Source organism: Vollenhovia emeryi, unplaced genomic scaffold (genome assembly GCF_000949405.1).
Source record: "Vollenhovia emeryi isolate VEMERY1.0 unplaced genomic scaffold, V.emery_V1.0 DF939210.1, whole genome shotgun sequence".
NCBI classification, from domain to species: Eukaryota; Metazoa; Arthropoda; class Insecta; order Hymenoptera; family Formicidae; genus Vollenhovia; species Vollenhovia emeryi.
In genome coordinates this window covers 261,176-272,008 of record NW_011967156.1, presented here as the reverse complement: position 1 = coordinate 272,008, position 10,833 = coordinate 261,176, and the positions used below count along the sequence as shown (strand labels likewise).

At 44.8% G+C, this 10,833-nt stretch overlaps 1 protein-coding gene across 1 annotated transcript; it reads left to right on the top strand.

Annotated features, from left to right (window-relative positions):
* On the top strand, positions 1–9,423 carry LOC105561162. Its single transcript, XM_012010910.1, has 2 exons — positions 1–261; positions 8,024–9,423. The coding sequence occupies exons 1-2, from the start codon at positions 144–146 to the stop codon at positions 8,356–8,358; spliced, it is 453 nt and encodes a 150-aa protein (XP_011866300.1). The 5' UTR covers positions 1–143; the 3' UTR covers positions 8,359–9,423.
* Positions 9,424–10,833: the final 1,410 nt, after the last annotated feature.

Below are 10,833 nucleotides of genomic sequence, written 5' to 3'. Positions count from 1 at the left end.
TAAAATGCCGCCACGGGGATCGGGCCCAACCAGTCGTAATCGATACAAGAAGCTCCATTTTTCTGCTCCTCTTCACTTCATCCCTCCCATCGCGAAGGAGGCCACCCCTCGTGAATCCGTCTGTCGCTTCCCGGCTCGAAACCATGAAGACCATCTTCGTCCTGTTGTGCGTCGCGGTGGCCTTCGTCGCCGCCCAGGATGTCCAGGAGCAGGAGCGGCCGAAAACCTTCCGGAGGCTGATACCCGCCGACGTTCTCCGCGGTGAGTTGACCCGCGCCGGCCCTTTCGACGGATGAATCTTAGGGCCTGAGCAGAATGGCTGTCTTGTATTCTTAAGTCACAAGACAGTTATTGTGCGTTACTTTAAGACAAAGATTTTAAACATAAAACAGTGTCTTAAGAGTACAAGACAGCCATTCTGCTCGGGCCCTAACGCTATGACAAGCTTGCGGTCTAAAAGACTGCCGGTGCAGTTGTTTCTTTTTTCTGGATAATTTTGTTGTAAGAATTTTTTTAAGATCGCCGAATAAATGAAGGACAGTCAGAGAAGTCTTCATTCAATGTTCGATTTTTCACACTGCACTCGACAGTGTATTCGATGAAAGATAGCTTTGAAAAGATATTTCTTCGCGAAAGAATATTTTTATCGCGATGCATCTCGCCGTTGAAGTAGCAATCTTTATCTTCGTGAGGCGATGCTAATATCGCTTGATATTATCACGCAAGATGGAAACAATTAAATAATACATCTGACAGCAGAGACTCGTGTCTCAGGTGTGTGTCAGCTATTAGCGTAATAAGTTGTATGCTAATTTGCCGAAGAAGAGATATCGTCTTTAGAGCGATGGTCTTCGTGTGCTTCTTAGTTCGCGCGAAAACTCAAGGAGTAATGCATATGAATTATTTTCATCATTTCATCAGCGAACAAATTTTAATTCTCAAATATGTTCTCTGATATTACTTTTTCCGTGCTTGCAAGATGAATATTTGGAAATTGGATCAGTCTTTCTACAGCCTTGTTAAGCTCGTTGGTGCATTTCAATCAAGAATAACAACAATGCGTATTGTGTAAACGTTCACGTCCTGCCAGTCCGTGTAACATTCATAGAAATATAAGCCAGGTTTATTTCCTGAAGATTTTTACAAGTGGATTCGCCTACGCGAGCAGACGAAGGAAACGAGGCGTGAAACACTGTTGAGAATCACTGCGTTAGGTGTCTGGCCGAATTCAAAGAATTGCATACGTACATGACCGACAAGTGGGACGAATTGTCGATATTTTCAACCGGTACTCGGACATTCGGCTTTCTTACGATGCGTTGTCACGCGTATTAAACAGCTGTTTCGGAATCCCGATAACGTCGTGTCACGAATGCCATCCGTGACGAGGAGGTGAGCGAGTCATCTTAAAAGGTCGTCACGTGAAATTCTTGCGAAAAGTATAAGAAAAGGCTTAGCAACGCTCCATATACACAGAATCTCTCTACATAAAATCTAAGGAAAGAAATGTAGAGTCAACTTTATCCTCATGATTGGTGCGTCACATTGCGCTTAATTGCATCTGATAAAAAGTAGAACTGTTAATTATCATTTGAGGCTTCGTGCCATTTCGATCGATCTTACTTAGAGAATAACCAAGATCCGCTTCTGCGTAAACCGAAAATGTTTATTATCCTAAATCAGAATCGCCAGGAGTCGCGGGAGACCCGCGAATTCTGTTGAATTTCGATACTGGTCATCTTATAAATAATACGATACAAAAGGAAACTTTTTCTGCGAAAGAAATTATAACGACGGAAAATGTATCTGGGATAAAAATTTGTTTTTGTTTCATTAAAAAAATATTATCTCTATATAGAAACCTGCATTACTTATAGGATGATCATAACAGATGAATAGATAATCGCATCTCCACGCCTACACCTCGCGATCCCTCCGTTCGCTTCCGTTCCCGCGTCGGCCTTGATTATCACTTTTTCTCGCTCCATAATTATCGCGTCTCGGCATTTTATCGCAAGTATTTAGCCATGCGTGAATCGACCCTGATTAACGTAACCGCCGGACGTCTTTTTGCGTCGGCTCGCCCATTATCTCGTAACGCGGGCGCGGTCCCTGCGAATCCCTGATTCGCAAGGACGCGGGATGATGTATCACGAGACGAGATCCCACGGACAGGTCGAGAGAAATAGCGAAAACCGCTTTACACGCGGCGTCAAGATCACGAGACCGCGTGAAAGTTTCGTGCCGTAACCATCACCTTATGATCCCCTTATAAACTCCCCTCCCCCCCCACCCCTTTCGCTTCCTTCTCCCTTTCCCGATATCACTTTCTTCTTTATACGGTCCGCGGGGTGCAGTGATGCGTTTCTCTCGGTTGAGTTAAGGAGACCGTTACGAAACCTGTCGCTTTTCGGAGACGTTCTCGGAAAACGATACGTACAAAAGAATCGACGTGGCGTCAAGTGTTGGTGTCCACGAGCCTGTATACTTAATTCAGATTTAGTCTGTTTTTTATACGCTACCATTATACGCTAAAAAAATAGAATCCTCGCCAATGAAGACGCGATTATAATTGAGAACCAATGCACTATGCAAGTTTTTTTTTTTTATTATTCGACGTCATCGATCGTCAGACCCAGAAGCACAGAAAATCCAAAGAGAATTCTTTCCAAGTTCTTGAATTGTAGAATCAATTCTTGTTCCAGTTCAGTTTTGCTCCAAAATCATCCTCGAAGGCCTGTGTCCACGATGCTAGAACTTGGTCCAAGTCCTAGTTCCGAGAAATGTGTAGCCAATCAACTTGCAGCTGTTCCATAAAAGCTACAAGTTAATTGGCTACACATTTCTCAAAACTAGAACTTGGACCGATTTCTAGCATCGTGGACGCAGCCCTTAAGAGTTCAAAGGGAGCTCTCTTTTATGTCATAAATTCTGAGCCTTTTTAAGGATACAAAAAGAACTTTTATTTTTGTACTCGGGACAACTTTAGCTTAAGAAAGGTATACTTCTATGGAATCTTTCTTCAACTACCGCAGAGAAATTCTTTTGAGGATTCATTTCGTACAATACAGATTGCTAATTTGGGTGTCGTGAAATTACGTTCTCCAATGAGACCGCGTGACCGCGAGCGATAGATCAATTTCAGCGCCTTCCAGAGAGAAAATCCTTGATGTTCTTCGGCTAAACGCGACCGTCGGTCCCGCGTTCAGTCTTTAATTACCCGTGGCCGCGTTCTTTCTTATTTGTCGGCGCAGACCTGGATTTCCATGAATAATCGAATTAGTCACGCAGAGCGATGACGGGGGGAATTTACGGACGACCTCGTTGCTCGAATTGTAGCGAAGGCAGGATCGCACGGGCGTGGAAGTTCGCAGGAAGGATTGAATTATTTACTTGCCGTCTCGGAAGGTCGCAGATACGCGCGAGGCGAGGGCCTCGAATACGTGACGAGCTCGCGGAAACGAGCCTTGGCACTTGGCACAACGGTGCAAACAATGCCCTAACACCTGTACATAAGCAGCGCGACAATCGCCTTCTAATTCCTTTGATCTTTTTTAGCGCAGAAAGAAAAAGAAATATCGATGGCTCTTTTCGTACGCGTTTAAGACACTCCGATGCTATTGTTCAAAATTACGGTGACGGCGTTTGTCGCAGAAAGTATCCTCGCTATTTGAAAGCGAGAAGCGCACCCAGGAAAGTGGTAACCAGACCAGAAGTGACAACCGGCGACCGATGAAAGTGCGGGCGGGATCGAGCGCGGTAAAATCAGGGGAAAAGAAGCTGCGTCGCGAGACTTTCGAGATTAGCGAAGCAAGAAGCTCACGTATCTGTATCATTGAATGTAATAGTCAGTTATAACTTCATCATTTCTCGTCAGCTTCTCGAGGATTGAGCTGGGTTTGCTTAGGAGGGCGTAGAATACCCTCGCGAAAAATAGAGGAAAGTCCCTTATTATGAGACAAGATTAATATGGGATCTTAATATATGGGATAGCGGAGTTTCTGCTAAATTAATAGGCGTCATCTGTTGGTCCCACTATGAATTTATTGCCCTTGGAGTGAAATCTGTTTAGTGGAGAATTGATTGTTAGATCGTGTGATCGTTGCGAAAAAAGACTTGTCGTTGAATTTGAACGTTGAAACCCTACTATTTCACATCCTATCTAATAATAGAGGACTTTCCTCTCTTAATGTTTTTGTATTTGGGTCATCTCATAAGTAATGCGGTTTTTAGAGGTATTTTTGAAAGAAAGTAAAGAAAAATGTGCCCTTTTAATTTCAATTCGACACGTCCTGTTGAGAAAATTTGTGAATCTCTTGCAGAGGAATTAATTTCCTCAAGACTGAAGGAGCGGCAATAGTGATACAATAAATAACGCGAGAAGATATACAAATGATTTGCGTCAAATATAAAAACGTGACGTCGGAGGAGGATTAAGTTAAATTAAAGTTTCTTTTTAGTTCGAAATCCGAGTCCTGCATCTCTAATTAAATCGGCGTGTGCAGACCATAATCTCTGCGCCTCTCGTCTCTCTGACAAGTGTCCTTGTTTACTATTTCATGGCGACGAGACGAGAAAACCGCAGGATCATTAAGTCGGGCGCCGTAAACGCCGATCGAGTCGCGGCATTGAGAAAACGGTAACGAACACGTCATTGTTGAAACCTCGCGAAGCACGGCGCACTCTCGCTCGGGACCAGCGCTGGATTACGCGGCTAGACGTCCTGACGTATGTGCGAGAGGCGTAATCCTCTTTTCGGTCTTATCTCTACGGATATCGTGCCTGGACGTGAAATTGCAGAACGAGAAAGATACCAGTATGATTCACGGCCAGTGAGTCGATATTCATTGCACGGAGGGAATTTTTTTCTTAAAATTTACCCTGAAAATCATGTAATCGCATGGCATTTCGAAGAACTTTATGAGTTTTTAGAAATTTTACTGCACATTTTCCCAGTAAATCAGATTCTTCGAGATACCATGTTTGCCTACGATCACACAGTTCTCAGGATAAATTTTAAGAGAAAATTCTCTTTACATTACGTACGCTATAGATTTTTAGTACTGGCGCTCTCTAAAGTTTTGGAGTGAAAATGGAGCGAATATTTCACTCCGTGGTTCCATTTTCGCTCCGAACACTTTAGAGTAAGTACAGTGAATCTCGGAACGCAGCCATTAAATTACAATGCGAAACCTACCGCTTTCAAGCAACGCGCGAACATTGAAAATCAACAAATTATCCGTCCGTGATCCGCCGTGCCTCTCTTTCTCGTGTTTGTTAAATTTCTCCAGCTTCGGTCTGGAGAACCGATCCGGAGTCTTTCAAAGATCCTCGACGGTCCCCTCGCTCGCGCTCTCAGGTGAAACGATTTCGTCGTGAGTCACCGGCTCGACAGGCCTCGAAGGGCTGATGTAACTGCGGGCAAGAGTAAAACCAACGCGTCGACGTCCACGTCGTAACGACGCCCAACATTTGTCGTCGGCGTGTTGCGTAAAAGCGCAACCGACCGGCCCGGTGTATGACAGTGAAAGTGTTTCTCCTTGAAGTTTCTAGCACGATCACCGGTGAACGACGACGCAAACACCGGGTGTTCCTCGTTCCCGTTCGCCGTCGTAGATGCCCAAATAGCACGGGCGTTCGTTATGAACTCAAAGGGGATTCACTTCTCTCAATTCTTTGTAAAACAATCTGTTCGAAATGGACTCGTCGGAATTGCTTTCCGGCGGTTCAGAAAGGATTCCGTAGAAGCATATACCTTTTAACTTCTTGTGGAAGTGAATTAAAGCTGTTCTGGATACAAAGAATTCCTTTCTGTCCCGAAAAAGAGCTCTGACTTGGTGGCACAAGAGCGAATTTGTGACGGAACACATTTTGTAATTTTGGGAATTCAGAAAGAATTCTTCCTTTTGGATCCTCTGTGCTGTTCGGATGGATATCGGGGCAACATACGCCGATTACAAATCAGTTTGGCTCCGTAATTAGCCGTTGCGCCCGTCGTCGTCGCCGTCGCGTCGTGGCTCCGCGTCGAGGAAGTGAAATTTGCGGCTGTCATTAGGCGTGTTGCAGATACGGATTGGCTCGAAAATAGGTTGCCGAACCCAGCGGGCATTGTTGCGAGTTCGTTGTCGAGTCGCTTACAATAGGGATAATGACGCCAGTGTCGACGTCGTAAAGCGAAGCGTTCGCAGGTGCGAGAACATTTTTCAAACGTTCGGGCTGTACTCGATTTAAAAGACAATACAATATAAATGAAAAAAATAATTAGAAGATAATGAAAGGTAAGATAAGCGAGTTAATAAATAATCGCAACGACTCCTGATAAAAGCGAATTGCTCCGTCGCTCGCGATAATAAGAAGATAATATCAGCGCAATGTATTGTATCGTGCTGAAGATCCGTCGCTGGAGAAGAATCAACTACGAAATCGCCCAGATAGCCCAGAGGATTCGAAAGAATTTTGTTTAATTTCTGAAATGAACTATCTTTCCATTCTTTTCTGGAGCTCGATCATGAATCTTTTTCACTAGCGTAAACTTGTGAAAAGCGAAAAATTTCATTAACTAATTCGACATTTGTCAATGAAAATTTTTACTTTTCACGAGTTCACGCTTGAGGAAAAGATTCATGATTGAGCCTCTGGTCTGAAAATACACTAGATAAGAATTTGCTTTTATGTCATCAATGCTGAGCTCTTTTTCGCATGCAAAAGAAATTCTTTTTGTACTCTACAAGGATTCGTATCGGAAAGGGATTCTTTCGGAGTTTATTTTCAACAGATTATCACGCTAATTCGTAAAAAATTTAAAAAAAGGTGAATCCTTGTTCAGTTAATCACGATCAGTCGTGCTATTCGTGCGGTAATTAATCGATCTGTCGCCGAAATAAATGCCGGGATAAATTCACGGACGCGAAACGTCAAGCTCGGCGGCCTCGATTTCACCATGCATCGTGGCGTGCAAAACGCGGTATTAAAAATCGCACCTGCTCTCACGCGTTGGCTCTTTCATCTGCCTGGATAATTCAGGCTAGGATAATTAACGGGCAACATTAGCGACGGTCCGCCGCGCAAGGCACGTTAGAAAGTAACGACACTTTTGCGGAATTGCGCATGACGGGGTAGCGAGATAATTCGCGGGCGAGCAAATTTCCTTAATAAGGAAACGCAATCGCCGCGTTGTTTCGTCGTTCGACTCGGACGAGCCGGTTGCTACCGGCTTTGCTCTTATTTACTGACAGTGAAAAGTGAACGAAAGAAATCCGCGAATCCCTACAGGTCAAAGCGGATTAGAATGTTAACGCGTTCTTAAACTCGGAAGGGAGACGCTCGTCGCAGAAACAGTTGCTGGCACGGAGATTTGTCGTACCGTATTTTTGTAAATGATTTCATTTGTATAACGAATTGTAGTAACGAATTATTGCGCCCTACAATAATTTGTTACGTTATTTGTACAACTGTATATAAATCTAGAAATTTGTTGACGCTTCTTCTTCCTCGTGTATTAGGCTTAAAGCCTGTTTTATCCAGCTCTCGTTCTGGTACTTTGAGCATTTGGTTTTACTTCATCTTCGGTAGGCTGCTAAATCTTGCCGAAGGAAACCTCCCATCTGGAGGGCTATACTCCTGAAGGGGTGTGTGCGGCAAGATACTCTCGGTGGTTGTCACTTCCCTTTGGGAGATTCCGAAAAGAACCAGCGCGGTGTCCGTGAATTTGAACTCGGGGTCTTTTCGTTCATTTGGCTGGTTACTAAGCAGCGCACATTTCTCTGCGCCACACTCGCCACCGACGATATACACGATAAGATGAAATAAAATAGACCTTTTTCAATAAATTTCATTTCTTTAGAACTGAAAGAAATTTCATTTTGAAATAATAAGAATAAATTCACGTCTTGAAGCGACTCGTTACGTCACTTGTACGGCCGTATTTTCTACAAAAATGTAGAAAAAACGAATCGAACAATCCTCAAAAGCTCCTTAGGGTTTTCATGCTCACCGTTCTAAGAGCGATTTCCTACGTTTGCAGACTTCCCGGGCATGTGCTTCGCGTCGACCAAGTGCGCGACCATCGAGCCGACGAAGTCGTGGGAGCTGGCGCCGTTCTGCGGTCGTTCCACCTGCGTGCCCGCCGACGACAACTCCGGTCGTCTGTTCGAGCTGGTGGAGGACTGCGGCCCGCTGCCCAAGGCCAATTCCAAGTGCAAGCTCTCCGACAAGACCAACAAGACCGCGAGCTTCCCCGACTGCTGTCCGATCTTCGAGTGCGAGGACGGCGCCAAGCTCGAGTACCCGGACATCCCGACCCTGCCGCCGCCGAGCGACGCCATCGCGAAGGCGCAGCCGGAGACGCCGAAACCCTAAGCCCAAAACACAGCAGCGAGAGGCCGCCTTGTCCAGGGGGGTGAAGGTTGCGGTGTAGCCTCCTCGACGAGGTCGATTGGACCCCGGTTGCGGGTTCTCCAATCGCCGGCGGACTCGGCGCGACCTGTCAACGACTAATCGACCGGAGTCCACGTGGCGAACGCGCATTCGGAGGTCTCCGTCTCCTCGAGACTCCCGAGCAAGACCTAGCGAACACCTAGCGAAGTAAAGACGCGCACGGAATGACTTTATTTTGTACCAAGATCCGCTTCGAACGACTTGTATCTTACGTTATTTCTTCCCGGGAAAGGATAAATTGTCATCAAACGACGTCGCTGTACGTTTCGCTAGGTGCACAGATCCCCCCCTCGTGTCCGGCTCCGAATCGTGGATCGTTCGACAAGGACTGCGCAAGGTTTCTGCCGATCGCGACGAGGCCACACCGCGGTACCGCTCGCTCGCCCTAACGTGATCCGATCCCATACACGATCCAGATTAAGCTAATTGTATATAAATTCAGGCCGCACCTCTGTGCAAGCCACGAGCACGACGAAAGCTTTTCCGATGCACTCGTTCTCCCCTCTTCCCCCGCGTCCCGCTCCGATTTGTAATCTTATCGTATAATAATCCACCCCGCGGCCACCTCTCATCAGCCTCGCCCGTATTCTTTAGCTGCTCAACCTCCGAACGTACGGTTTACCTAATTACAAAAATTTCTAAAAGAAAGTAACGGAACGACAGATGTGATTTCGCGCGAAGTCCATAGGAAAGTATAATGAGTATCTCTTCAAGAAATAAGAAGTTAAGCCGATATCTCGGCGTACACTGATTCGTGATTACCCTACTATATTTCGCACAAGAGAGCGTTCGAAGGGCCCAGACAGCCCTTCGAACGGTATATCTTCTAACGATAATCGGTAATGGCGCACTTTTTTTTCTAGTTAAGTCGACTCAAGCTCTTTCTCGGCATACGACAAATTATCCCGTAGCAGAGTCTGGCAGTATGTATCGCAAATACGTGTGATTGTAATTATATGTGATTAAATTAATACTTATTTAATTCAACGCGCATCGCATTTGTCACCCTCGCCCGTTTCGTTCCCACTTTGTCTCTCGGAGATCAGAAGTCGCGCGATGTTTATCGAAAACAGTCGATAAATTGTACGACTTAGCGTTGATGTCGATAGAAACGTAAAAAACAAATAACGTAATTTTCTGAATTACGGCTATCGATGGACAATGTTACTTTTTCTTTGAAAGTATCGCGAGAAATGTCGGGATTCAGTGTTACGAGAATATGATGACATGACAAAAGAAGTGGGCGGTATAGAACATGGCAGTCCACCTTGCCTACAAAGTATGTATTTATGAGATAATGAGGCAATCGGATATTGATTTATACTTGCGTACTGAAGGCCAAGTTAGAAGAACAAACAGTTACTCAGCGTACAGAATCGTTAATCGTAATATACGTTACATATTATTACATGTTTAATATACAATTAATATACAGGAGAGTCCCCTATTATGAGATAAGATCCTAATATAAGATAATGGGGTTTCTGTTAAATTAATAAGCAACATTAGTTGATTCCACCATGAATTTATTGCCCCTGGAGTGAAACCTGTTTAGTGGAAAAATGATTGTTATAGATTGTGTAATCGTGGCGGAAACAGATTTGATAGAATTTGGGTGTTGAAAACCCGCTATCTCACATTAGAAACCTATCTCGTAATAGAGGACTTTCCTCTACATATATTAATTATATTGAAACTTAAATATAAATCGGATTAAAATCAACTATATTGAAATTGTATTAAAATTGCATCGAGCAAGGGAACAAGTGGAAAAAAAATAAAACGCTGTCTCCCAACGTCGATTTCACTCTAATTTAAGAGAAACCTAATTGGAGAGTGGCGCATTAAAGCAACAACACTCCGAGCGATTACAAATCGCCACGGACCATCTCTCGTTTCAACTTCGAATTCTTATTTTCGCTTGACGAATCTGCGGACGACGTTCGCTCCTTCATCCGCGAGTTTTTCCTTCTCTTCCTCTCCTTTCGCGCGAGGAGGCGAGCGAGATTTTTGGTCTCTTCGCCCGAATAGACCGCAAGACCTACTTTCACCCAGCGTTATCATCTTCGTCTCTCGTTTCGAGTCTCGGCTGTGATTAAAGTAGACAGGGAGGACGCTATCGACACCCACGTTACCGGTCCATCGCGATTTTTCTGCGAGTCTGCTATGTAATTAAATGCCGATTTCGTAACTGGCGATCAAGTTTAGCTACAACAAAATCGAGATGTCGCCAGACCGATTATTAAATTCGCACGGGACGGCCGATGAGGCTGCGAAACGCCCCGCCGTAACTTCCCCGCCTGACTACGTCTCCGGTAATATTGGGTAACATTAATTAGCATCGCAGCTTCGTCCTACGCCGCTCGCACGTGCTTGTCTTCGCATAATTAATTGAGA

Bases quoted from the DNA above. Each gene is read 5' to 3' on its own strand.
- LOC105561162 (XM_012010910.1), top strand. From the start codon at position 144: ATGAAGACCATCTTCGTCCTGTTGTGCGTCGCGGTGGCCTTCGTCGCC. The intron at 262-8,023 runs GTGAGTTGACCC...CTACGTTTGCAG, and splicing joins ACCCGCCGACGTTCTCCGCG to ACTTCCCGGGCATGTGCTTC.